Below are 27,341 nucleotides of genomic sequence, written 5' to 3'. Positions count from 1 at the left end.
CTAGAGGCAATAATAAAGTTATTATTTATTTCCTTATATCATGATAAATGTTTATTATTCATGCTAGAATTGTATTAACCGGAAACATAATACATGTGTGAATACATAGACAAACAGAGTGTCACTAGTATGCCTCTACTAGACTAGCTCGTTAATCAAAGATGGTTATGTTTCCTAACCATAAACAAAGAGTTGTTATTTGATTAACGAGGTCACATCATTAGTTGAATGATCTGATTGACATGACCCATTCCATTAGCTTAGCACCCGATCGTTTAGTATGTTGCTATTTGCTTTCTTCATGACTTATACATGTTCCTATGACTATGAGATTATGCAACTCCCGTTTGCCGGAGGAACACTTCGGGTGCTACCAAACGTCACAACGTAACTGGGTGATAATAAAGGAGTACTACAGGTGTCTCCAAAGGTAGATGTTGGGTTGGCGTATTTCGAGATTAGGATTTGTCACTCTGATTGTCAGAGAGGTATCTCTGTGCCCTCTCGGTAATGCACATCACATAAGCCTTGCAAGCATTGCAACTAATGAGTTAGTTGCGGGATGATGTATTACGGAACGAGTAAAGAGACTTGCCGGTAACGAGATTGAACTAGGTATTGGATACCGACGATCGAATCTCGGGCAAGTAACATACCGATGACAAAGGGAACAACGTATGTTGTTATGCGGTCTGACCGATAAAAGATCTTCGTAGAATATGTAGGAACCAATATGGGCATCCAGGTCCCGCTATTGGTTATTGACCAGAGATGTGTCTCAGTCATGTCTACATTGTTCTCGAACCGTAGGGTCCGCACGCTTAACGTTACGATGACAGTTATTATGAGTTTATGCATTTTGATGTACCGAAGGTTGTTCGGAGTCCCGGATGTGATCACGGACATGACGAGGAGTCTCGAAATGGTCGAGACATAAAGATTGATATATTGGAAGCCTATGTTTGGACATCGGAAGTGTTCCGGGTGAAATCAGGATTTTACCGGATTACCGGGAGGTTACCAGAACCCCCCGGGAGTCATATGGGCCTTATTGGGCTTTAGTGGAAAGGTGAAAGGGGCTGCCCATAGTGGGCTGCGCGCCTCCCCCCTCCCCTAGTCCTATTAGGACTAGGAGAGGTGGCCGGCCACCTCTCTCTCTCTTTCCCCCTTGGGAGTCCTATTTGGAATAGGATTGGGGGGGAGTCCTACTCCCGGTAGGAGTAGGACTCCTCCTGCGCCTCCATAGGGCTGGCCGCACCCCTCCCCCTTGGCTCCTTTATATACGGAGGCAGGGGGCACCTCTAGACACACAAGTTGATCATTGAGATCGTTCCTTAGCCGTGTGCGGTGCCCCCTGCCACCATATTCCACCTCGATCATATCGTTGTAGTGCTTAGGCGAAGCCCTGCGTTGGTAGAACATCAAGATCGTCACCACGCCGTCGTGCTGACGGAACTCTTCCCCGACGCTTTGCTGGATCGGAGCCCGGGGATCGTCATCGAGCTGTACGTGTGCTAAGAACTCGGAGGTGCCCGAGTAACGGTGCTTGGATCGGTCGGATCGGGAAGAAGACGTACGACTACTTCCTCTACGTTGTGTCAACGCTTCCGTTGCGATCTACAAGGGTATGTAGATCATACTCTCCCCTCGTTGCTATGCATCACCATGATCTTGCGTGTGCGTAGGAAATTTTTTGAAATTACTACGTTCCTCAACACTATATCCATGGCTCATGCTCATATATTGCGTGAAGATTGAAAAAGTTTGAGAACATCAAAAGTATGAAACAATTTCTTGGCTTGTCATCGGGGTTGTGCATGATTTAAATATTTTGTGTGGCGAAGATAGAGCATAGCCAGACTATATGATTTTGTAGGGATAACTTTCTTTGGCCATGTTATTTTTAGAAGACATGATTGCTTAGTTAGTATACTTGAAGTATTATTATTTTTATGTCAATATTAAACTTTTATCTTGAATCTTTCGGACCTGAACAGTCATGCCACAATAAAGAAAATTTACATTGAGAAATATGTTACAAAGCATTCCACATCATTTTTTTATCATTTACCTACTCGAGGACGAGCAGGAATTAAGCTTGGAGATGATTGATACGTCTCCAACGTATCTATAATTTTTGATTGCTCGCTATAATATTATCTTCTTTGGATGTTAATGGGCTTTATTTTACACTTTTATATCATTTTTGGGACTAACCTATTAACCGGAGGCCCGGCCCAAATTGTTGTTTTTTTGCCTATTTCAGTGTTTCGCAGAAAAGGAATATCAAACGAAGTCCAAATGGAATGAAACCTTCGGGAACGTGATTTTCTCAACAAACATGATCCAGGAGACTTGGAGTGGGCCTCAAGAAACAATCGAGGAGGCCACGAGGCAGGGGGCGCGCCCTCCACCCTCATGGGCCCCTCGTTGCTCCACCGACCTACTTCTTCCTCCTATATAAGTCCACGTACCCCGCAAACATCCATGAGCACCACGAAAACCTAATTCCACCGCCGCAACCTTCTGTACCCGAGAGATCCCATCTTGGGGCCTTTTCCGGAGCTCCGCCGGAGGGGGCATTGATCACGGAGGGCCTCTACATCAACTCCATGGCCTCTCCGGTAATGTGTGAGTAGTTTACTTCAGACCTTCGGGTCCATAGCTAGTAGCCAGATGGCTTCTTCTCTCTCTTTGGATATCAATACAAAGTTCTCCTCGATTCTCTTGGATATCTATTTGATGTACTCTTCTTTTGCGATGTGTTTGTCAAGATCCGATGAATTGTGGGTTTATGATCCAGATTATCTATGAACAATATTTGATTCTTCTCTGAATTCTTTTATGTATGATTGGTTTATCTTTGCAAGTCTCTTTGAATTATCAGTTTGGTTTGGCCTACTAGATTGATATTTCTTGTAATGGGAGAAGTGCTTAGCTTTGGGTTCAATCTTACGGTGCTCGATCCCAGTGACAGCAGGGGAAACGACACGTATTGTATTGTTTCCATCGAGGATAAAAAGATTGGGTTTATATCATATTGCATGAGTTTATCCCTCTACATCATGTCATCTTGCTTAAGGCGTTACTCTGTTCTTATGAACTTAATAATCTAGATGCATGCTGGATAGCGGTCTATGTGTGGAGTAATAGTAGTAGATGCAGAATCGTTTTGGTCTACTTGTCGCAGACGTGATGCCTATACACATGATCATGCCTAGATATTCTCATAATTATTTGCTTTTCTATCAATTGCTCGGCAGTAATTTGTTTACCCACCGTAATACTTATGCTATCTTGAGAGAAGCCACTAGTGAAACCTATGCCCCCCGGGTCTATTTTCCATCATACAAGTTTCCCATCTATTTTATTTTGCAATCTTTAGTTTCAATCTATATCATAAAAATACCAAAAATATATATCTTATTATTATTATCTCTATCAGATCTCACTCTTGCAAGTGGCCATGAAGGGATTGACAAACCCTTTATCGCGTTGGTTGCGAGGTTCTTATTTGTTTGTGTAGGTACGAGGTGACTCGCGCGTGGTCTCCTACTGGATTGATACCTTGGTTCTCAAAAACTGAGGGGAATACTTACGCTGCTTTACTACATCACCCTTTCCTCTTCAAGGGAAAACCAACACAGTGCTCAAGAGGTAGCAAACATTAAGCGTGCGGACCCTACGGGTTCGAGAACTATGTAGACATGACCGAGACTCACTTCCGGTCAATAACCAATAGCGGAACCTGGATGCTCATATTGGTTCCTACATATTCTATGAAGATCTTTATCGGCCAAACAACATAACAACATACGTTGTTTCCTTTGTCATCGGTATGTTACATGCCCGATATTTGATCATCGGTATCTCAATACCTAGTTCAATCTCGTTACTAGCAAGTCACTTTACTCGTTCAGTAATGCAACATCCCGTAACTAACTCATTAGTCACATTGCTTGCAAGGCTTATAGTGATGTGCATTACCGAGAGGGCCCAGAGATACCTCTCCGACAATCGGAGTGACAAATCCTAATCTTGATCTATGCCAACTCAACAAACACCATCGAAGGCACCTGTAGAGCATCTTTATAATCACCCAGTTACGTTGTGACGTTTGATAGCACACTAAGTGTTCCTCCGGTATTCGGGAGTTGCATAATCTCATAGTCATAGGAACATGTATAAGTTATGGAGACAACACTAGCAATTAACTAAACGATCATAGTGCTAAGCTAACGGATGGGTCAAGTCAATCACATCATTCTCTAATGATGTGATCCCGTTCATCAAATGATAACTCTTGTCCATGGCTAGGAAACTTAACCATCTTTGATTAATGAGCTAGTAAAGTAGAGGCATACTAGTGACACTCTGTTTGTCTATGTATTCACACATGTACTAAGTTTCCGGTTAATACAATTCTAGCATGAATAATAAACATTTATCATGATATAAGGAAATATAAATAACAACTTTATTATTGCCTCTAGGGAATATTTCCTTCAGTCTCCCACTTGCACTAGAGTCAATAATCTAGATTACACATTAATGATTCTAACACCCATGGAGTCTTGGTGCTGATCATGTTTTGCTCGTGAGAGAAGCTTAGTCAACGGGTCTTGAACATTCAGATTCGTATGTATCTTGCAAATCTCTATGTCTCCTTCCTTGACTTGGTCGCGGATGGAATTGAAGCGTCTCTTGATGTGCTTGGTTCTCTTGTGAATTCTGGATTGCTTTGCCAAGGCAATTGCACCAGTATTGTCACAAAAGATTTTCATTGGACCCGATGCACTAGGTATGACACCTAGATCGGATATGAACTCCTTCATCCAGACTCCTTCATTTGCTGCTTCCGAAGTAGCTATGTACTCCGCTTCACATGTAGATCCTATTGGGGAACACAGTAATTTCAAAAAAAATTCCTACACACACGCAAGATCCATCTAGGTGATGCATAGCAACGAGAGGGAAGAGTGTTGTCTACGTACCCTCGTAGACCATAAGCGGAAGCATTATGACAATGCGGTTGATGTAGTCGTACGTCTTCACGATCTGACCGATCCTAGCACCGAAGATACGGCACCTCCGCGATCTGCACACGTTCAAATCGGTGACATCCCACGAACTCTAGATCCAGGTGAGTGTCAAGGGAGAGCTTCGTCAGCACGACGGCATGATAACGGTGTTGATGAAGTTACCGACGGAGAGCTTCGCCGAAGCTCTACAACGATATGACCGAGGTGGAAATCTGTGGAGGGGGGCACCGCACACGGTTAAGAGATCAACTTGTGTGTTCTAGGGTGCCCCCCCATATATATAAAGGAGGGATAGGGGATGCCGGCTGGCTTCTCTAGGCGCGCCAAGGGGGAGGAGTCCTCCTCCTAGCAGGAGTAGGACTCCCTGTCGGTGTCAAAACCGGCGGATCTCGGGTAGGGGGTCCCGAACTGTGCGTCTAGGCCGGATGTAACAGGAGACAAGGGACACAATGTTTTACCCAGGTTCGGGCCCTCTTGATGGAGGTAAAACCCTACGTCCTGCTTGATTAATATTGATGATATGGGTATTACAAGAGTAGATCTACCACGAGATCAAGGAGGCTAAACCCTAGAAGCTAGCCTATGGTATGATTGTTGTATGATGAAGTTGTCCTACGGACTAAAACCCTCCGGTTTATATAGACACCGGAGAGGGTTAGGGTTACACAAAGTCGGTTACAATGGTAGGAGATCTTGAATATCCGCATCGCCAAGCTTGCCTTCCACGCCAAGGAAAGTCCCATCCGGACACGGGACGGAGTCTTCAATCTTGTATCTTCATAGTCCTGGAGTTCGGCTGAAGGTATAGTCCGGCTACCCGAACACCCCCTAATCCAGGACTCCCTCAGTAGCCCCTGAACCAAGCTTTAATGACGACGAGTCTGGCGCGCGGATTTTCTTCGGCATTGCAAGGCGGGTTCCTCCTCCAAATTCTTCATAAAAGTTTGTAAACACCAAGAGTAGTGTCCGGCTCTGCAAAATAAGCTTCCACGTATTGCCATAGAGAGAATAATATTAACACAAATCTAATCTGCTGACGTATCCCGCAGCATGACATCACACTACGGCCAAGCCTTTATTCGAATCGTTTTCACTTCTCCACCTCAGCGTGTTTTGCGAGGCGGTTTCCTTGGCACGTCTTGTCAAAGCAGAGATCGTGTCCCCTTTGTTTACGTGATTCTCGTTAATACGGACATGGGTAACCCAACCGCGCCACTTATCATGGCGCTTGGGAGGCAAGCGAGTTTTACTAGGCTGGTGGGGACGCATAGTCGCATCCGCCCATATAAGGGGATAAGGATCCACCTTTTTACCTACGCCTTCTTCCTCTTTTGCCTATCCCTCTTCTGCGCGCCCGAGCTCCAGCGCCCAAGCCCACACTTCTACCTCAACCCTCTCCAACAATGTCCGGAGCGGGAGGCAAGTGGATGGTCTCCTCCGTCACGGAGGGCCATGTCAAAAGGTTAAGGAAGGCCGGATACTTGTCCAAAGACATCGCGCACCGGCTTCCCGAGGAGGGGCAGCTTCTCCCCACCCCAAGGCCCCATGAGAGGGTAGTATTTCTTCCCCACTTCCTCCATGGACTGGGTTTTCCTCTCCACCCATTTGTCCGCGGGCTCATGTTCTACTATGGCCTAGATTTCCACGATCTGGCCCCGAACTTCATCCTCAATATCTCGGTGTTTATCATCGTGTGCGAGGCTTTCCTCTGCATTCGCCCCCATTTCGGCCTCTGGCTCAAGACCTTCAACGTCAAGCCAAAGGTGGTGCGTGGCAACCAGGCAGAGTGCGGAGGTGCCATGGCGGGCAAAATTGCCAACGTCCTATGGCTCGAGGGCTCCTTTGTGGAGACCTTGAAGGGGTGGCAGTCAGGGTGGTTTTACATCACTGAGCCACGCGATCCGAGGTGGATCGCAGCCCCTGAATTCCGATCCGGACCCCCTACACGGCTCACGTCCCGGAAGGAGACGATCTTGTCATGGGGCGAAGAAGAAGAGTTGACCGGACTGCAAAAAAGCATCCAGTCCCTGGTGAACAAGCAGCTCAAGCTTGTCAACGTAATCCAGGTCATGCTCGTCTGCCGGATCCTTCCGTGTCAAGAACGGGACTTCAATTTGTGGGAGTTCAACCCGGCGTAGCACCGCACTCTGAGTAGGCTCTTCGACACGACGTACGAAGATGTCTGGAGGGGGCTAACCAAAGGCGCCGAGGCTCCCACATCCGCCTCCGAAGACCGCGGATTCAGCTCGCAGCGTCCTGCTGGCGAGGTAAGATATTTCCATCCTTTACAGGATGTTAAGTTTTTTCATAGTTTGACTCTATGCGGGATCTAAACTCCCTCACCTTTGACAGGATTGGCGGGAGAAGTCTGGACAGATTAACTGTCCGGCTCCCTTGCCTGAAGACCCAGCCCCTGCTCTCCTAGAGAAGCTGCTGGTTCCGGCACCTTATGTGGTGCCGGAGAAGAAGGCCAAGAAGAAGAAGGCCACGGGGACTCGAAAGAGTTCCCGGCATATGGTGGTGTCGGACTCGTCGTCCGACGAGTCTGAGACGCACTCCTCCCGTGAAAACGAGGAGGAGGAAGAAGAAACCTCTCCCCCTCCAGCGGGGGGAGGAGAGAAGAGGAAGGCCGCCCCAGTAGGGGAAGCCGAGGGGTCCAAGAAGAGGAAAACCCCTTCGCCGGACTACGTCCCCGACGCCGACGAGGACGAAGAGGAGTGGCCGGACAGGGCCAAGCGTCCGGCGAGATCGTAAGTGTTCGGATACCAGAGTAACTCGTGATATTCCTTTTGTTGCACAGCTTTCCCTAATGTCGGATATAATCATGCAGTCCGCCCAAGGACGGGCTCGACGAGTCGTCGAGCGGCTCCCTGGATTCATCGGACGTGAATTCAGTTCCGCCTACTGCTTCCCCCTGTGCTGCGGATGAAGCCGAAGTGGCGTCGCGACAAGCTCCGGGGCAAGAGGAGGTGGTCCAGGAGGAGCCGCGAGGCGACCTCCCGGACTCCAGGAGTGAAGGGGACAAGACCCCCCTGGGCTCCAAGTCCGGCTTTAAGCCGGACACTGCGCCGGAATCATCAACGGTTCCGGACCGCGGTAGGTGAACTCCTGCCAAGAGGAGCAAGCCTACTGAGCTGGCGTCCTCCGTCCAGCCGGAGGCGCCGGACAATCTGCTGGAGGAGCTTAAGGGCGCCTCCATCGATGAGGAGCACCGTGCCATCATGAGTACGGTGATCCAGAAGGTTCGGTCTGCCAAAAGCGGACTGACTGAAGCTTGTGCTAGCCTTCTAACAGGCTTCGAGGTAAGTAAAAATATGTAAAAATATTACCGTATAGACAGTAGCCCCTGATGCTCTGTTTGGCGTTCGGAAAGAAAAGCCGAATAGAGGATCTATTAAATATCGCAGGAGTCTAACTAAAAAGGAGTCAATATACGTATGCAGGCTTCACTGCTGGCCACCGTCGCACTGACTGCGGAGGTGGGCGCCCTGAAGCAGGGCCTCGAGCGGACCGAGCAAGAGCTCAGCCTTGCCAAACGGCAGCTCGAGGAGAAAGAAGGTAGGAGATACCTTATAGAAAAAATGCCTATAGGAAGGTGCAATTGCAAAAAATGACAGGAGTATACTGCTTATTGTAGGGGCCACAACTGAGGTGGCGACCATCAAGCAGGCGCTGTCCGAGGCCGAGAAGAAAGCGGCCATGGAGCGCGCTGAGCGGGAGAAATTTGAGGCGCGGGTCGGCGAGGTGCGGTAAGAGCTTCAGGTTCTCATGCAAAAACATGAGAGTTTGGTGCTCGACTCGAACATGCGAGTGTCCGAGCTCGCTGCGGCCCTTAAAACTGCGAAATCTGCCAAGGCCGAAGCCCAGAAGGCCCTCCAGGAATTAGAGGCGGTGAAAAAGATAGCGGCGGGTAAGGCATTCTATATGCAAAGCAGACATATAAAAGTAAACTACTTGTTACTTACCCGAATCCGGAGCTCTCCAGGAGCATTCGCAGATCTTCCCCGCAGCGTATCCGATGCCGCCGCATTCTACCGAGCCGAGGAAGGCAGCTCGACGGAGAAGGTGTTCTGGTCTCAGTATGCTGAGGCCGGACACCCTATGCCCTTGAGCAACCAGCTGAAGCAGCTGGTCGAGCTCCACAAGGCGGCCGAACAGGCCCTGAAGGGCTTCATAGTTCGGCTGTGGCCTAGAGAGGCCCTGCCTGGGAGCTACTTCGGACTGGTGCGGCGGCTGGTGGAGGCTTGTCCAAGGCTCGAGGTCATCAAGCGCTCTGTCTGCATCGAAGGTGCCCGTAGGGCCCTTGCCCATGCAAAGGTGCATTGGGGTAAGCTGGACGGTGAGAAGCTTGTGAAGGACGGGCCGCCGCCGGGGAAGGAGCATCGCAAGCCCGAGAACTATTACAAGGATGTTCTTGCTGGTGCCCGCCTTGTGGCGGATGAATGTACCAAGGATGTAATTTTTGAATGAACTCGCTCGTGTTATCCTGTGCGCTGAAAACTTGTTCATATGCGCTAAGCAATGCTTGAATTTAAAATATTACTTTCTGTGCGGCCGTTTATCAAAAAATTGAGAGATGGCCAGTCGTCGGCTTCTGCCCCCATGCCACTAGTGCTGGGGTGTTCGGGATAAACCTGAGCGCTCTTTTTCCCATGATTGGGTCCGTCGAGAGAGGCGGTCAGCACAACGAACAAGGCAATCGGACTATAATGCTTGAACACTCTCACTTAGCCATAGAACTCTATAATTTTAAATTTCGGCGAAGCCCCTAGTATTCGGAAGACCGAGTTTGGGGCGCTATCCACGCCTTGGCCGGACAAAGTCGGTTCCTCGCTCGAAGCGGCATAAGCCTTTAAGGACTCGAAAAACCTCTCGAACAGCGACCGGTCTCTCGCCTCATCATGACAGTCAGTTTTAGCTTTCTCCACTGAGGTGCTCGGCCCAGCTCAACTGGGGCACAATCGCAGTGGTTCTCCTAGTGCTACCTTAGCCGATATAGTGGAATGTAAGGCACCAAAACATAGGAGCCAGGCAAACCCAACTATTGACCCAAATCATGATTCGGAGCCAATGCATATAGTGCTATAAGTTCGGGGTGCCGCACTTGTGAAAGTGGATGGACTTCTCACGCCATATTGATGGGTACTGAAGCCCCTGGCGTATTTTGCCGTACCACAATGTACGGATGCAGCATGTTATTAATAAATATATATATAAAAAGAGGGTAATGCAAAATATAGACAAAAATCTATGCATTGTTTATAGAAAGGCTGCTATGAAAGCGGAACGATACAAATAGTGTGATAGGCAAAATAAATTGGACTATTTAACATGTCCTGGCCAGGGGCAGGCTGGCGGAATTGTATTAAAAAATAGGTATACTGCTCGCAATAGAGACCACCTGGGAGTTCCATAATGCGGTGTGGCTTGTCTACTTCCCTGGATCTTGCATCGTTTGTGCGGCAGTTGAATTGCTGAACGGGTCGTCCGAAGTATGGAGTCCTGAGAGTAAGAGAAAAAAAGAAGGAATCCGGCAGCCCCTGGTGCGGTTTAAGCCGTATTTCGGGCATGCCGTGATAGTGCCCCTTCCCCTGTGCCCATGGTATTTCAAGAGCGTAGTTATGTACGCGAAGCGTTGGTTTCGTTATATCGCGAGGGCTAGGGTTGGGGCCGCATTGCTATGCTAGCTCGGAACGTGCCAGGCGGTCTTGTTGTAGGGTACTCCGGGCGCACTTAACAGTGTCCGGCTTTTTGAAGGCCGAACTGGAGGACTGCCTAGAGAGGCTGCTTTGTACTTCTGCTGCGAGCGCTGCCGTGTGCTCCTCCGTTCGGAGGGAGCGTTCAGTGTTCCCATTGACCGTGATTACTCCCCTAGGGCCTAGCATCTTGAGCTTGAGGTATGCATAGTGCGGTACCGCGTTGAATTTTGCGAACGCGGTTCGCCCGAGCAGTGCGTGATAGCCACTACGGAACGGGACTATGTCGAAGATTAACTCCTCGCTTCGGAAGTTATCCGGAGATCCGAATAACTGAGCCTGTACAGTTGGCTTCTACACCTGGGATGACGCCTTTAAAGGTCGTTTTGGTGGGCTTGATCCTCGAGGGATCTATGCCCATCTTTCGCACTATATCCTGGTAAAGCAGGTTCAGGCTGCTGCCGCCGTCCATGAGGACTCTTGTGAGATGAAATCCGTCAATGATTGGGTCTAGAACCAATGCGGCGAAGCCGCCGTGACGGATGCTAGTGGGGTGGTCCCTTCGATCAAAGGTGATCGGGCAGGAGGACCATGGGTTGAACTTTGGGGCGACCGGCTCCATCGCATATACGTCCCGTAACGCACGCTTCCACTCCCTCTTGGGGATGTGGGTTGTGTATATCATGTTCACCGTCCGCACTTGCAGGGGAAATCCCTTCTGTCCACTGTTGTTCGGCAGCCTGGGCTCCTCCTCGTCGTCGCTATGCAGCCCCTTGTCTTTGTTTTCGGCTCTTAACTTGCCTGCCTGCTTGAACACCCAACAATCCCTGTTGGTGTGATTGGCTGGCTTTTCGGGGGTGCCATGTATCTGGCACAAGCGGTCGAGTATTCGGTCCAAACTGGACGGGCCCTGAGTTTTTCTTTTGAATGGTTGTTTCCGTTGACCGGATTTGTAGCCTTGAAATCCGGCATTAACTACCGTATCCTCGTTGCTGTCGCTGTTAATGCGGCGCTTTTGTTTGTTCCGTCGCGACCTGTCACTTTTGTCCTTGGTATTTGAATTACCAATGTTCTTGGTTAAGTTGTTACTGCGAGCTAGCCAGCTGTCTTCTCCCGCGCAAAAGCGGGTCATGAGTGTCGTGAGGGCTGCCATAGATTTCGGGTTTTCCTGTCCCAGGTGTCGGGCCAGCCACTCGTCATGGATATTATGCTTGAAGGCCGCTAAGGCCTCTGCGTCCGGACAGTCGACTATCTGGTTTTTCTTTGTTAGGAACCGTGTCCAGAATTGCCTGGCCGATTCTTCTGGCTGCTGAATTATGTGGCTTAGGTCATCGGCGTCCGGTGGTCGCACATAAGTGCCCTGGAAGTTGTCAAGGAATGCGGCTTCCAGGTCCTCTCAAGAACCGATTGAGTTTGCTGGCAAGCTGTTAAGCCAATGCCGGGCCGGTCCCTTAAGTTTGAGTGGGAGGTATTTGATGGCGTGTAGATCATCGCCGTGGGCCATGTGGATATGAAGGAGATAATCCTCGATCCATACCGCAGGATCTGTTGTGCCATCGTACGATTCGATGTTTACGGGTTTGAAGCCCTCAGGGATTTTATGATCCATTACTTCCTCTGTGAAGCATAGTGGGTGTGCGGCGCCTCTGTATTGGGCTATATCACGACGCAGCTCGAAGGAGCTTTGTCTGTTGAGTTCGGCCCGGCCGGATTCATTGCGTCCGGAGTGACGATCACCGTCACGTGCCGTGGGGCGCCTGCGCGATCCGTAGATCGATCTTGTTTGCCTTGCCTTGTCCTCCAGGATGTCGCGCAGGTCGGGCGTATTTTCCCGTGCCTTAGTATGCTTGACGCGGTACCGCGGCATGGCTTGAGTGGAGGGCCAAGAGGCCTCTCTGTCGCGGCCACGAGGTGGCCGGTCGGCCATGTCATGCGCTGGTGATGTAGGTGCTTCCTCCTCTAGTCGGGGTAGCAGCCTGCGCTTTGGGTAACTCTTGGAGGGGCGTTCGAGTTCATACTCTTCGGCCGCAAGGACTTCAGTCCATCTGTCAGCTAGCAAATCCTGATCAGCTCTAAGCTGTTGCCGCTTTTTCTTGAGGCTGCTTGCCGTGGCCATGAGCCTGCGTTTAAAATGCTCTTATTCGGCAAGATCCTCTAGCACGAAGAACTCGTCGTCGTCGAGGCTTGCCTCGTCTTCGGAGGGAGGCGTATAATTATCGTCCTCAACCTCTTGGTCCGCCGCCCTCTCGTGAGGGTTGGCTTCTCTGTCCTCCTGTGCCGAATTTTGCTGGAGGGGGTGTTCTTCGGCGCTGTCCGGAGTAGTATTATCTCCCGTGCCGGAATCACCGTTTTTGCTTTGGCGGGATTTAGAGCGGCGCCGCTGACGCCGGTGCTTGGGCTGTTTCGTAGAGGTATCGTCCACCGCTGTTCCATCGCTGTCTCCATCCTTTGGAGTGTCCACCATATATATGTCATATGACGAGGTGTCCTTCCAACGCCCTACAGGTGCTGGTTCTTGTTCGTCTCCTGCATCGTCGTCCATGCCGTCGATGTCTTCGGAGTCGAAGTCAAGCATGTTGGTTAAGTCGTCGACAGTGGCTACGAAGTGGGTGGTGGGTGGGTTTTGAATTTCTTCATTGTCCGTATCCCAACCTTGCTGACCGTAGTCCGGCCAGGGCTCTCCTGATAAAGAGAGAGACTTTAGAGAATTCAGGATGTCGCCGAAGGGCGAGTGCTGAAAGATGTCCGCGGCGGTGAACTCCATTATCGGCGCCCAATCGGATTCGATTGGCGGGGGCGCGGGGTGCTCGGAGTTCGGAGAGGAATCCGGCTCCTTGGAGTCACGGGCCATGCGGAGTGCGGGGCTGGAGTTCGGCTCGATCGCCTCTGAGATCGCAGCCCCTGAGGCAGCGTCCAACCGCTGATCCTCGATTGGCGCAGTGGGCTCTGAATCAATGGTCGGAACCGATGCGTGTGCGGCCTCCAAGGCGCTGTTCGGCAGCAGAGCTATATCATGCCCATCGAGACAGTGCGGCACGCTTGGCTGTGGCTCGAATCCGTCGAAGATCAAGTCCCCGCGGATGTCAGCCGTGTAGTTTAGGCTTCCAAACCTGACCTGATGGCCAGGGGCGTAACTTTCGATCTGCTCAAGGTGACCAAGCGAGTTGGCCCGTAGTGCGAAGCCGCCGAAGACGAAGATCTGTCCGGGGAGAAAAGTCTCACCCTGGACTGCATCGTGGTTGATGATCGAAGAAGCCATTGGGCCTGAAAGCGACGACACAGAGGAACTCTCAATGAAAGCACCAATGTCGGTGTCAAAACCGGCGGATCTCGGGTAGGGGGTCCCGAACTGTGCGTCTAGGCCGGATGGTAACAGGAGACAAGGGACACAATGTTTTACCCAGGTTCGGGCCCTCTTGATGGAGGTAAAACCCTACGTCCTGCTTGATTAATATTGATGATATGGGTATTACAAGAGTAGATCTACCACGAGATCAAGGAGGCTAAACCCTAGAAGCTAGCTATGGTATGATTGTTGTATGATGAAGTTGTCCTACGGACTAAAACCCTCCGGTTTATATAGACACCGGAGAGGGTTAGGGTTACACAAAGTCGGTTACAATGGTAGGAGATCTTGAATATCCGCATCGCCAAGCTTGCCTTCCACGCCAAGGAAAGTCCCATCCGGACACGGGACGGAGTCTTCAATCTTGTATCTTCATAGTCCTGGAGTTCGGCGGAAGGTATAGTCCGGCTACCCGAACACCCCCTAATCCAGGACTCCCTCACTCCCCCTTTCCTAGTCCAACTAGGAATAGAAGGAAGAGGGAGAAGGAGAAAGGAAAGGGGGCCGGCCCCCCACCCAATTCGGATTGGGCTGGGGGGGGGGGCGCCCCCTCCCAGGCTGCCTTCTCTTTTCTCCCACTAAGGCCCATTAAGGCCCATATGCTCCCCAGGGGGTTCCGGTAACCCCCCGGTACTCCGGTAAATGCCCGAACTCACCCGGAACCATTCTGATGTCCAAACATAGCCTTCCAATATATCGATCTTTATGTCTCAACCATTCCGAGACTCCTTGTCATGTCCATGATCACATCCGGGACTCCGAACTACCTTTGGTACATCAAAACACATAAACTCATAATACCGATCGTCATCGAGCGTTAAGCGTGCGGATCCTATGGGTTCGAGAACTATGTAGACATGACCAAGACTCACTTCCGGTCAATAACCAATAGTGGAACCTGGATGCTCATATTGGTTCCTACATATTCTATGATGATCTTTATCGGTCAAACCGCATAACAACATACGTTGTTCCCTTTGTCATCGGTATGTTACTTGCCCGAGATTCGATCGCCGGTATCTCAATACCTAGTTCAATCTCATTACCGGAAAGTCTCTTTACTCGTTCCGTAATGCAACATCCTGTAACTAACTCATTAGTCACATTGCTTGCAAGGCTTATAGTGATGTGCATTACCGAGAGGACCCAGAGATACCTCTCCGACAATCGGAGTGACAAATCCTAATCTCGATCTATGCCAACTCAACAAACACCATCGGAGACACCTGTAGAGCATCTTTATAATCACCCAGTTACGTTGTCACATTTGATAGCACACTAAGTGTTCCTCCGGTATTCGGGAGTTGCATAATCTCATAGTCATAGGAACATGTATAAGTTATGGAGAAAGCAATATCAATAAACTAAACGATCATAGTGCTAAGCTAACGGATGGGTCAAGTCAATCACATTATTCTCTAATGATGTGATCCCGTTCATCAAATGACAACTCTTGTCCATGGCTAGGAAACTTAACCATCTTTGATTAACGAGCTAGTCAAGTAGAGCATACTAGTGACACTTTGTTTGTCTATGTATTCACACATGTACTAAGTTTCTGGTTAATACAATTCTAGCATGAATAATAAGTATTTATCATGATATAAGGAAATATAAATAACAACTTTATTATTGCCTCTAGGGCATATTTCCTTCACACGAGTCTAGAGAGAGAGGTGTTGATAAAAGAAAATATGGACATGAAAGCATCATGCTTATGATCATTATTATAACAATAATTATTCATCATAAAACTTCTCATGATCAAGTAATAATCTATCCACAAGCCAAAGTATAAACAAAAACTGTTTTGGAAACCAAAAAAAAGCAAAACCATGCGTACGCTACGCCATATGCTAGAGAAGCTAACAGTCAGAGATAATGGACTGGTCCACCCCATGCTTACCATTGAGCGAGAGGGACGTCCGAACGTAGGTACCTGCGAGCGACAAGAGCATAGCCCTTACAACCGACAATATGGGCCAGTTTTTTGAGCGATTCTCTCATAATCGCCCTCCTTTTCAGCTTCTCTCATAATTGCCACTCTATTATTTTTTTACAATCCTATCTAGTTATAGTCTAATTAGTTAGGATTGTAAAAATAATATGAAGTGGCGATTCTGGTAGAATCACAAAAAAAACTGGCCCTGTATCGGCGTCACAAACTATATGTGAGCACTGCATGCGAATCGCTCACTAGCGATTGGCTTTGGGCTGGTCCATTTAGGCGAAGTATGCTTGTGGACAACAAACTGTTGAGCGTCGGTTTCAAGAAGCACAATTTTCAGAAGGTTCCACAAGATTTTTATTTCTATTGTCTTAATTGTTTTTTTACTTTACTTTTCTATTTTTCTGTTTTTCTTTCATGTTCCCCTTTTTGTCCTTTTTTAATATGTGACTACTTTTAAAACCTCTGGAAATTTTTTGAATACAAGAACACATTCAAAATTCACAATTTTAATTTGTGAACATTTTTTTATTTGTAAATTCTTTTTGAGTTCATGAATATATTTGAAATTCATAATTTTTTAAAATTTACAAAAAATTTCCAAATTAGTTAGCATTTTCTTAGTTCATGAACTTTTTCTTAAATCCATGAATAATTTTTTATTTGTGAACATTTTTTAGATTAGAATAAAAACGACTTATATGAAACCCAGCCCTCTGCGCTAGCACTCATTCTTGTTGCGTAATGTATATTTGGCTGGCCCATTAACCACGTTAGTGAGCGACAAAAAGAGCCCAAGCATACCCATGAAGGAAGAGCAGCCCATACAAAACCAGCTCCTCTTCGCTGCCAGTCTCCGCATAATATCTTCCCTTGAGAGACGGGGCGATGGGAGCCGGAGGCGGGAGCAACTAATTAAGTGGTACCAGGGGCAAACCAAGCGGGCATTTTGGGTGTGCTGGGAGCGTGCCACTTGATGCACCTAACCCTTTCTCTCTGGTCCAGTGGCTGATAGCGGGCCCCATGCTCCTAGTCAGCACCGACTCCGCATAAAATGAGATAAGCACTGTATTTGCATGTCAATGCCAAAATTTTGCACCACTTTGATGCACACCATACTTCTAGCATCAAAGTGAAAGATTTTCGCCAAGTTGTAGCACCACCAATGTAATTGACTTAGTAAGATTGGGCATCTTTGTGGGGTCATATAGTTCAAGGGGGTAAGCCCAGTGTACGCCACTTGATGCGTCCAACCACCACTTTTTTTTTAAACTCACTACTAAAACTTTATTTAAGTCTCCCAACTAGGGATCTCGTCTGACACAACCTGCAGAATGCAGTCCGGTGGTTCATGCAACCAAACCTTACATATTAGTTGCATGAAACAGCCCCAAAATCTGTGATAGTTCGTCTCTTCCCTCCCGCACGCCACACAGAAAACTCCCTCCTTGATCTTCCTCCTCTGAAGTTCGGTGCCCACGGCAAGCCCATTCCGAATAAGCCGCCACATGTGTGTTTTTACCTTCCCCGGAGCTACGGTGTCCCATAAGCTCAACCACCACTTTTTTTTTGAGGGGTTAAACCAAGTTTTATTGCTCAAAATCCACATGCCGTGGGATAGCCCAACCACAACTTTGCTGAGCAGGGCACGGTTGCAACAAAAAGATGCAAGGCGCAAGCCGAAGCCCGGGACGGAAGGTCAGCCCATACACTGCGCGGCCCAATATGACACCACAAAGCTATTCCACTCCGCCTCCAGTCTCTCATCTCGAGAGCCCAGAGGAAACCAGGAGCGTCTTCTCTGCGGCCATGGAAGCCGGAGGAGGCTTGGAGGCGGAGGCGGAGGAGGAGCAGGTGATGAGCGAGGTGCACCTGGGCTGCCCGCCCCGCTTCCCGGGCCTCTACCTCTCCCGCTTCACCTTCTCCTCCCGCCCGCTAGGTAAAGAGCACAGCAGCCCGAACTCACTCGCCCCCTCCTCTGTTCTCAGGCGCATTTCATCATATACCTTTACTGCGCCGCTTCTTGGTTCATCTCCAGACGAGGTTGTCGGCTTGGCTCGTGCTGACGTGTCACCTGATGTTTTCTAGAGATACCCGGAGGCGACGACGGCGAGGGTAGCGATGGGCGCGAGCTCGTCGCATCAACAAGCAGTTCCTATGAGCCAGCGAGTGAGTTTTGCATTGCATTGCTCTTGCCGTAGCTGATGGATGGTGAATTGCTCGCTGTGCTGACTTGTTTCTCGGCTTCGTTGAGAAGGTGGCTCACCTGACGCTGTCGCTGTGGACGACGACGGGGATCTCGTTCTCCACCGGAGAAGAAGGAACAGAGAGAGTAAGGCGTTTGTTACCGTAGCTGTCATTGCCGGTGAGTCGCCAATTATTTTGTCCTCCTTGGAATGCAGGGAGGAGAAGCGAAGATCATGTGCTCGCCGTGCAGCACGGCGTCACCTCTTCGCTTCGGAGCGTCGGGCTTCAGGTTAGAGAGCTTTCCATGCCGGTTTTCCTAGCGTCTTCTCGTCTTTGTATCGCCTGTGAACCATTGTTTTCTGCTGTTTGTTGTTGCTTTGCAGGTTTGGAAGGCCGCCATGCTGTTAACTGACTTTGTGTTGCACAAGAGCTTCACGTCGTCTGAATTCGACGGTGTTATTGCCATGGAGATCGGTGCTGGCACAGGTGATGGCCCGATATGAAATTTCTTGATACAGAGTCCTACCGCCTTTGCTTCATCTGCCGCTTACGTTACGTTAGCATTCTGTACGAGGTTACTGTATGGGCAGTACGGATTGTTCCTGAACACTAACGATATGCATGTAATCGCAAAATGTTTGCCAGGGTTGGTAGGGTTGGCACAAGCTCGAGTTGCTAGAAGGATTTTCATTACAGGTACTTAATCCTCCTCCTAAGTACAATTTGGCAGTAGAATTACATGTTCCGCAGTCAGTCCAACAGGTATGGTTTGATCATTCTGTTCCAATACCATGTAGCACCACCAATACCGAATTTGACAGTGTTATCTGAATTCCAGTACGCATTACTTAATTTTTCTGTATTGCTCTTTACTGTCTGAACATTTCATTTGTATGGTCATATTTGTAAATTGTAATGTCATATATATTAGGATATCTGTCAAATCGTCCATTTCAGTCATAACACCTAATAATTTAGGAAGCTTGTACAATATCTGAAAGTCTGAATGTTTTGATTTTGAAAATTTGACATGATACTTTACATGCACCCCGAAAGAGTAATCCATGGAACAATCAAAGTTTCTTGTGCCATGTTGCTATCTTCAATCCTTACATATTTTATTTACCAATGGGAATGAACAGATAGAGGCAATCATATCCTCGATAATTGCTTGGCTAATGTCCGTCTCAACTCTAGCATGCTAAAGTTTGATGAAGCTAAAGTCCATGTACGGGAACTGGACTGGAAAATGTCATGGCCTCCGCCAGTGGGTACACATGATGCATCTGATCCAAGGTTTTTTTCTACACCGATTGCAGTCATGATTGTTCTATTGCTTACTATGCACCACAATACACTGATCTCTAGGCAGCATATTCAAGAATAAAATCAATAAGTTGCTTTATCACTTCCAGTTACTAATAAACAAAAAGGAATACATACGTGTGTGGACATGCATTGTCTTAATGCATAATCTCTGTGCACAGACATTTGATGGACTATTGAATATTTTGAGTTTTGGTAAATGTTCCTCGTCACCGAGCTTAAGTTACATCTCCTCCAGTGCAGTTCGATATACTCATGGTCTTCAAGTGAAATCGAGGAGGCTGAGCAAGCCACCCTGCTATTCGCTGCAGATGTTATTTACAGTGACAATCTGACCGATTTGTTCTTCGACGCAGTGAGGCAGCTTATGTCACGTGGTGCCAAGAAGGTATCATTGTATATTCACTGACAACCATTATCTAATCATAGAAATCTAGCTAGTTAAGATGGTTGAGAGGAAGACTCAGATTCTCCTTTTCATCTGGTAGGTGTTGTACTTGACCCTGGAGAAGAGGTACAACTTCAGCCTGGACGAACTAGACGTCGTGCCCAATGGTTACAAGCATTTTCGAAGCTTCTTCGCGGTTCAAGATGGTAACATCCTTGCTAGATACTCCGACAAGATGGCAAAATAATTGCTCCATCAGGCTATCTCAACTAACCTCCGGTCAATCCCATTGTCTCCAGGGTGTGGAGGCAAGGACAATGCTACATCGAAACCAGGCCTTGTGGGGGAGCAGGTAGACCTTGCGAGGGTTCCTCAGTACATCAGAGAATACAACAGAGGCAAGGATCTGGAGATGTGGAAGCTCATGTATTGGCCAGACTAAAAAGAGCATTGTCGGTTTACAAATTTTAGAGGAGTTCAGACTATTTATGTTCATTCTGTCTGGAAATTATGTGTTCCCCCTAGGATACACATCTTCATGTGGCCGCTGGATAATAACCAGCTTATGACCAAAGACAAGTTATAGAAAAGAAACCTTGCAAGGTCTGAAGATTGTCTGTTTTGCTCTGATCATGAATCTTCCTTATCTTTTCTTTGGCTGTGTCTAATGAGCTTTGGTTAGACATTGCTAGATATTTTGTGTTTCTATTGACAATTCGTTTGAATCAAGCGCTAGATTTTGGCTTGCCAACAAGAAACCCCTCTTGCTTAAGTTACAAGTGATGTGGTGGTGTATTTGTAAGTATAGAAGATTTTCTTATAATGCTTCCTGGATTGACATCAAACTGGTTTGGTGGAGAATCCTGAAAACTGTCAAAAATTACAGTTGGATCAAAGTACCTGCTTAATGACCGAGGTCCTGTAAAATTGTCTACGGCGACATCAAAGAGAAAACTACAACGTGCTTCATTGGAAAGAAACATTACAGTATATTATCAGATTCAAAGAAAACAACGTCTTTCGGGTATCCAATGAAAATACATGTAAACACAAATTCTGAATTTATCTTTGCATGAAACGATAGTTTTTACTACATTATTGTAGGGACTACACTGGCATAAATAAAACCAAAGCGAAACAGGCAACTCCAGGAATGAATCTGTTCGCTAGGTAATAGGTATGATTGTCCCATCAGTTTGGATCGATGGTAAGGTCCTGTGTACAGCAGGGTACAAATGTCCATTAGTTTGGCTTCCAACAGAGCATCAACATGGGTAGCAAAATGTCAGTTCAAATACATTAAGTAAGATGTATGGATGGCGCCAGTTCCCCTATGTGTATGTACCTCCATTCTGAGCCTGCCAAACAGATGCATTGAGTGGATGATAAATATATACATGTCCTCTTCAAACTCGTGTTAATAAATATATAGACAACAATTGTGTCCACTGATAAAATTTGCGACTCTGATACCCAGCAAGGAGCAGCTAGATCGGGTGACATTTAACTGTGTACCATAAGAAGAAGCGCATCACAGCCAGTATCACAGCTAGATCAGGAGTCATGTTTCGGCCAACTCAGGCTCCCTATTACATTTTCCTGTCGGTGTCTGTCTCTCTGGCCTTCGGAACCAGTTGGTGTTGGCCTTGAGCTTGAGGTACGTACAGGGAGTGCTCGGCGTATGACATTCCAGCCAAGCAATTGGGTTACCTGGTCCAGCAGTGAGTGAAGTGAGTGACTTGTGCTTGCTTCTGCACTACGGCCTCCAGGAGTAAGCTAGCGTACCTCATCACAATATCCCAAATATAGTGCATGCATCCAGGGGGCGGAGCCAGGATGAAACACGAGAGGGGGCAAAGAGGTATAGAATTTTTCTTCTTCAGAAACGTGTATACGAACTAATAGCTAGATCATTCAAGAAACTGACCACACAAAGCATACATATAGTGTGAAAGAAAAGAAAAAAAATCATTGCCAAAATAAAAGTAAACTAACCACTTTAGGCACAATAACTTGAGAAATATGAATATGTCGTTCCTTTTTGTTGGCACGTCCGTGAATTCTAGCCTTCAAGCTGCAGGAAAAATAAAAGCGTTTAAATGTAAAGAGAGAGTGTAAACGTTGACTGATAAAAATATAAGCTTGAGCACATTACCTTCCATTTAGATGATTGATATTAAAATATGCAAGTATCCTTCTTTTAGATGGATCCCGAGTAAGCTTGCTCAGATAGATCGACTATTTCAAGTATACTACCAGTTGCGGATTTTGCAAAAAAAAAAGGTCCATTAGCTTTCTAAATAAATTGAAGTATATGAAGGCAGAATATTACACAGTGCAGAGATTTATTCTACTCCCATGTGCTCAAACTTATTCATATGAAATTATTACATAAAGCAAGATTAAATCAACCTAATTACCAATTTGTACCTTTTAAACACGGAATCAGAATAGACTGAAAATATGAAAATTAGAAGATAAAAATGAGAAATGAACCTAGGGCTTACCTTGATTGAAAGATTGATGAGTAGCGCACGTATTTCTTTTCTCCTTAGGAACGGCGATTTGGCAAGCAACTGCCCGTATGCATCTGCCTGCTCGTATTCTCTCTACATGGGCAGCAACTCACACATGTGCAGATAGGCTTTATATGACAGAAAAATTAAGCAGTGGGGGCAAATAGCCTAGGCTGAGCGGGGGCAACGATATATATCCTAGGCCTGGTACCTCAGGACAGTGCTGAATGTGTTGGCAACACTGTCTGACTTGTACCTGAGTACCGCGATCTGTTCATGGCCGTTGGATAAAGATCGAATGGTTTCCCTTTTCAGGCACCCAGGTTCTGGTTGTTCCTGTCAACATATTCACAAACCCTATGTTCTAGTTGGAACTCTCAATGTACCCATGTGTATGCTACATGCTTAGACACCTTGGATCTTTCCGCCCTTCTTGCCCCCTAATGAACCTGATTATGTTGCTAAAGCTGCCGATCTCCTTTTGATGTTGTTTTAGGTTGTTTACTGCCTTGCACCTGGCCTCTGCACAAAAAAGTAGTTGCTCAGAACCTTGAAACCAAAACGGTAGTAGTTGCTCAGGGGTGAAATAAACCTAGTAGGCAAGTGCGTTGGGAAAAATAAATCCCTACTACAGAAAAATGGGATATAGTTGATGCTTGAGAAAGAGACTTAAGAATGCGTTTGAATTGAGGCACATTTGGTATACTGAAAACCCCTGAAAAATTAGTTGTAGCTTCTCAGGGAAACAAAAGAAAAAATCTTGTAGGTTCCCTTGCTGCTGTTCAATATAGACCAAAAGTGTTGATTCGAAAAAAAATGTTGATTAAGAAGAAAATAGTAGGTAAGTTACAAATAATGAACTACTTGCTTGAAAAAAGAAAAATAAATCCATTTTATTACCCTGAAGAAAGTTGGTAGTTCACATAATCCCTTGATCTTTATTTCTGCTCCCTTCACCGTCTTCCACCGATCCATCGTTAGAGCAGGTACTGACGTATCCACCTTACAAGGCCTACCGTCGACGCCACCACGGTGCCATACAATGGCACCACCCTACGTGCGTCCATCATCACGCTTTCGTCACCAAGACACTGCATAAGAATCTTCGTGTGTGAATCTCAAATTATTTGTTGCCTCATGCGGAAAATGGATATGGTTGATGCTTGAGAAAGAGACTTAAGAATGCGGAAAATCATGATAGTACAAAGAACACTAGAAATAATAAAAATTACATCCAGATCTATAGACCACCTAGCGACGACTACAAGCACTAGCCAAAGGCGTGCCACTGTCATCGTCCCTCCCTCTCCGGAGCCGGGCAAAACTTGTTGTATTAGACAGTCAGGAAGTCGTCGTGCTAAGACCCCATAAGACCAGCACAACATAATCGCAACCGCCACCGATGAAGAGCAACATAGATTAGAAGAATCCAACCTGAAGACACAAGAACATAGACGAAGAATGACCAGATCCGAGTAAATTCACCAAAGATAGATCTGTTGGAGACACAACTCCAAACGCCCACTGACGATGCTAGAAGCACCACTGGAACGGGGCCTAGGTGGGGAGAACCTTCTGACCATGGAAATTAACAATCTTAGACATATCACAACTTAAGTTTTTTTGCCATGGCAACTTTTAGATTTCCTTTTCATACACGACATTTGTTAAAAGAAGAATTATTTGTTTATCCATGGCAAAATTTACTCTTTAACCATGGCAACTTCACATGTTTTTTGCCATGGCTATTGTATATGCTTCTTCCCACACATCAGAAAGATGATTTTCTGACCATGGCAAATTAGCAATGTTAGCCATATTACAAATTAAGTTGTTTTTCCATGGCGACATTTAGATTTCTTTTTCATAAATGAAATTTGTTAAAAGATGAATATTTGTTTGTCCATGGCATATTTCTAGAATGCTTTGCATTTATAATCTAAATTACGTTAACAGGCCAAAAGGTGTAGATTTTGTTTGTAATTATATATGTTCCAAACACGAGGTAGTATTACAATATTAAATAGTTTTTATTAATTTATAAAGACAAATGAAACTCCCAAATAATATTAGGGAGTTTATGGAGTAAAGAGGGCAAGAATAAAAAGAAGAAGTAAAACTCATTCAGAACCCTTAAATTTTGAGATATATTAAATTCAATAAATAGTTTTTCATCAACTGTAACTTTTAGTTAGCTTAAAAGGAATTGCTTTGCATAAGATGAAATTAGGTATGATTTTCATACGACCTGATCTTAGCCCTACAACAAACAAAATTGGTGGCTGTCATTTGGTATCGTATGCTATATCGTATGGAAACCATTGTAGATATAGCACAATTCTAGCATAAACTCAACTTAACTACAAGAAATTTTTGGTTCACACATTTAATTATTTTTTTTAAAGTGTAATTAAGATGGCGATTCTTTCAAGGAGCATGCTCAATCTTTTCGGGTTAACATGATCAAGATGTGTGATTTGTTCGACATGCAAAGGAATTGACACAATTCTTCCTTAATATTGCAACATGGAGTCAATGTTCATATAGTAGCCCAGCTAATTAGTTGTTTTCTTTTCTTTTTCGAAAAGGAGGATGGCCCCCCGGCATCTGCATCATGGCTATGCATGTAGCCATTTTATTAATTATTTATCAAGACTTTATAAGTAATACATCAACATATCTGAATCCATTGTCTTGTTAACATCTGTCACTACTCCTATCCATTTGATGAATGGGTGCAGATTGTCAGGGCCGCATACACAGAGTTCACGCCAAAGCGCAACATTTAGAGCCGGAGGCCCTAATCAAGCTGAATTGCAGGGTCTGGTTCACAAACCAGTCCGACATACTCTTAGTGGTCACCACATGCGCGCACTGCAGAGGCCGTCGCTACAGTATTCCACCGGTCCATCTTCAGAGCAGGTACTGATGTATCCACCTTACAAGGCCTACCGTCGACGCTGCCACAGCGCCATACAATGCCAACACCCTACGCGTGTCCATCATCACGCATCCGTCGCCAAGACCCTGCAACGCCATTGCCGCCGAGACTCCATGTCGTCGATGCGTCACAGGAACCACCACTCCACCGCAGAAGCAGTTCACTGGTCCCTCGTGCCTATGCACACCTCCAAGGGGGGAAACGACACACGAGCTCTGATGTCATCTGATCGATTGATCTAGGGTTTCCCTGGGAGGTAGTGAATAGAGGTCTGGAGCTTCTCCACGGCGATGCCTTCAAGAAAGGAATGGCACAGAAGAGCGCCGCCGTCGCTGGCCTTGACAACTAGTCGAGATCATGGTTTTCACCCGGATCTACTCTACGAACCTCATCCAGCATCGTGTGTACGAGCTGCCACCGATCTGTGCCGCTGCGTAGCGAGCAGACCACGCCGGCTAGATCAGATCTGACCGGAGGCCAGACCACGCATGATGCCAACCTATCCACCAGGCCCTCCATGCTGCCGCCGCCAATCGGAGTTCAGATGGCCCGTCGCTGCCAAACGCAGCCATGGATTTGATTTACCAAATCCATAATTATTGTATACTCTTTGATAGATATAGCGCAACCCAAATTAATTCCTAATCCTTATTTTACAAGTTCTTTTTAAAATACGAGAATAAGATGTCAGAAATCTTGGTATCCAAAGAAAGGTCCCTAAGGGGCATTCTTTTTTTTTCAATCTAAGATCATGATCATATCATGATCTATTTTTATTCGGCTCAATCTTTTTTAGAAAAAAAAGATTGAGCCGAGTTTAATTGCAATAAGCTCCTTTGAAAAGCATTGGCGCACGTGTAAACGAGTTGCTCTACCGAACTGAGCTATAGCCCTTATCAGAGATATCTTAACATATAGATAATTTCTTGTCAAGATGAATATTTTCTAATGCCAGATTTACGATGTACGATGATCCCTGTTAAGCATCCATGGCTGAATGATTAAAGCGCCCAACTCATAATTGGTAAATTTGCGGGTTCAATTCCTGCTGGATGCACACGAACGGGAACATTCCATAAGTCTATTGGAACTGGCTCTCTATCCATGGAATCTCATCCTACTTTCCTATTATATTGTTCAATACGTTCGCGGAGAATTTTATGAATTTCGTCGACTCGAAGGGTTGCCATTAGTGTTTCACGATTTCGATAGTCATACTGGTGATTTGGAGGAGATTTCTCGAAAAGTCTTTAGTGCTCATTTTGGGCAACTTTCCATTATCTTTCTTTGTGGAACGGAGATTTTTTGAATAGAATGAACGACCGTAACGGATGTTGGCTCAATCCGAAGGAAATTATGTGGAAGCTTTGCAAAATTATTATGAAGCTACGCGACTAGTTGGGCTGATATCATCAACCGTGCTAACCTTGGTATGGAAGTAATGCACGAACGTAATGCTCACAACTTCCCTCTAGACTTAGCTGCTGTTGAAGTTCCATCTATTAATGGATAAGGTTTTTCTGCTAACATATAAGAATTTTTGAAGAAAGAAAAGACAGAAATACCCAATATCTTGCTAGAAAACAATTCTATATAGAATGGGTTGGGAATTATGCCTAGATCCCGTGTAAATGGAAATTTCATTGATAAGACCTCCTCAATTGTAGCCAATATTTTATTGCGAATAATTCCGACAACCTTAAGAGAAAAAAAGGCATGTTATGAATCGGGTATAGAACCCATGGGAGGGGCTTGGGTACAATTCCGAATACGCTATTATATGTTTGCGCTCGTTTTTGTTGTCAAAGGGATTGGATTGGTGACTTACCCATTCAGTGACTTTGGCACTGGACGTTCCAAAAACGGGTACTATCGGATCGGGTGAATTAGAGAATAGACAGAGGTCCGTTGGCATTTCAGCCTTTCTTCTCCTTTCAGGGGTGAGTAGTTC

General features: G+C 46.4%; 1 protein-coding gene and 1 long non-coding RNA gene across 2 annotated transcripts; both read left to right on the top strand.

Annotated features, from left to right (window-relative positions):
• Positions 1-10,855: 10,855 nt before the first annotated feature.
• LOC125521047 lies at positions 10,856-27,105 on the top strand. Its single transcript, XR_007288993.1, has 3 exons — positions 10,856-10,868; positions 12,281-12,285; positions 26,971-27,105. It is a non-coding gene; the product is annotated as an uncharacterized LOC125521047 (long non-coding RNA).
• On the top strand, positions 17,810-20,586 carry LOC125521046 (methyltransferase-like protein 22). The gene is made up of 10 exons (XM_048686103.1): positions 17,810-17,971; positions 18,121-18,201; positions 18,290-18,364; positions 18,435-18,508; positions 18,603-18,705; positions 18,865-18,915; positions 19,362-19,515; positions 19,789-19,933; positions 20,034-20,139; positions 20,233-20,586. Exons 1-10 carry the CDS (start codon positions 17,842-17,844, stop codon positions 20,373-20,375), a joined length of 1,062 nt encoding a protein of 353 aa, XP_048542060.1. The 5' UTR covers positions 17,810-17,841; the 3' UTR covers positions 20,376-20,586.
• Positions 27,106-27,341: the final 236 nt, after the last annotated feature.

The sequence above is a fragment of the Triticum urartu genome, chromosome 7 (assembly GCF_003073215.2).
Source record: "Triticum urartu cultivar G1812 chromosome 7, Tu2.1, whole genome shotgun sequence".
Lineage (NCBI taxonomy): Eukaryota > Viridiplantae > Streptophyta > Magnoliopsida > Poales > Poaceae > Triticum > Triticum urartu.
The sequence above is the reverse complement of the archived record's forward strand: the minus strand, read 5'-3'. Positions and strand labels throughout refer to the sequence as shown.

Excerpts from the sequence above, each read along its gene's own strand:
- LOC125521046 (XM_048686103.1), top strand. The coding sequence starts at position 17,842 with ATGGAAGCCGGAGGAGGCTTGGAGGCGGAGGCGGAGGAGGAGCAGGTG. Across the intron at positions 18,202-18,289 it reads CAGTTCCTATGAGCCAGCGA|GTGGCTCACCTGACGCTGTC; the intron begins GTGAGTTTTGCA and ends TTCGTTGAGAAG. Across the intron at positions 18,509-18,602 it reads TTCGGAGCGTCGGGCTTCAG|GTTTGGAAGGCCGCCATGCT; the intron begins GTTAGAGAGCTT and ends GTTGCTTTGCAG.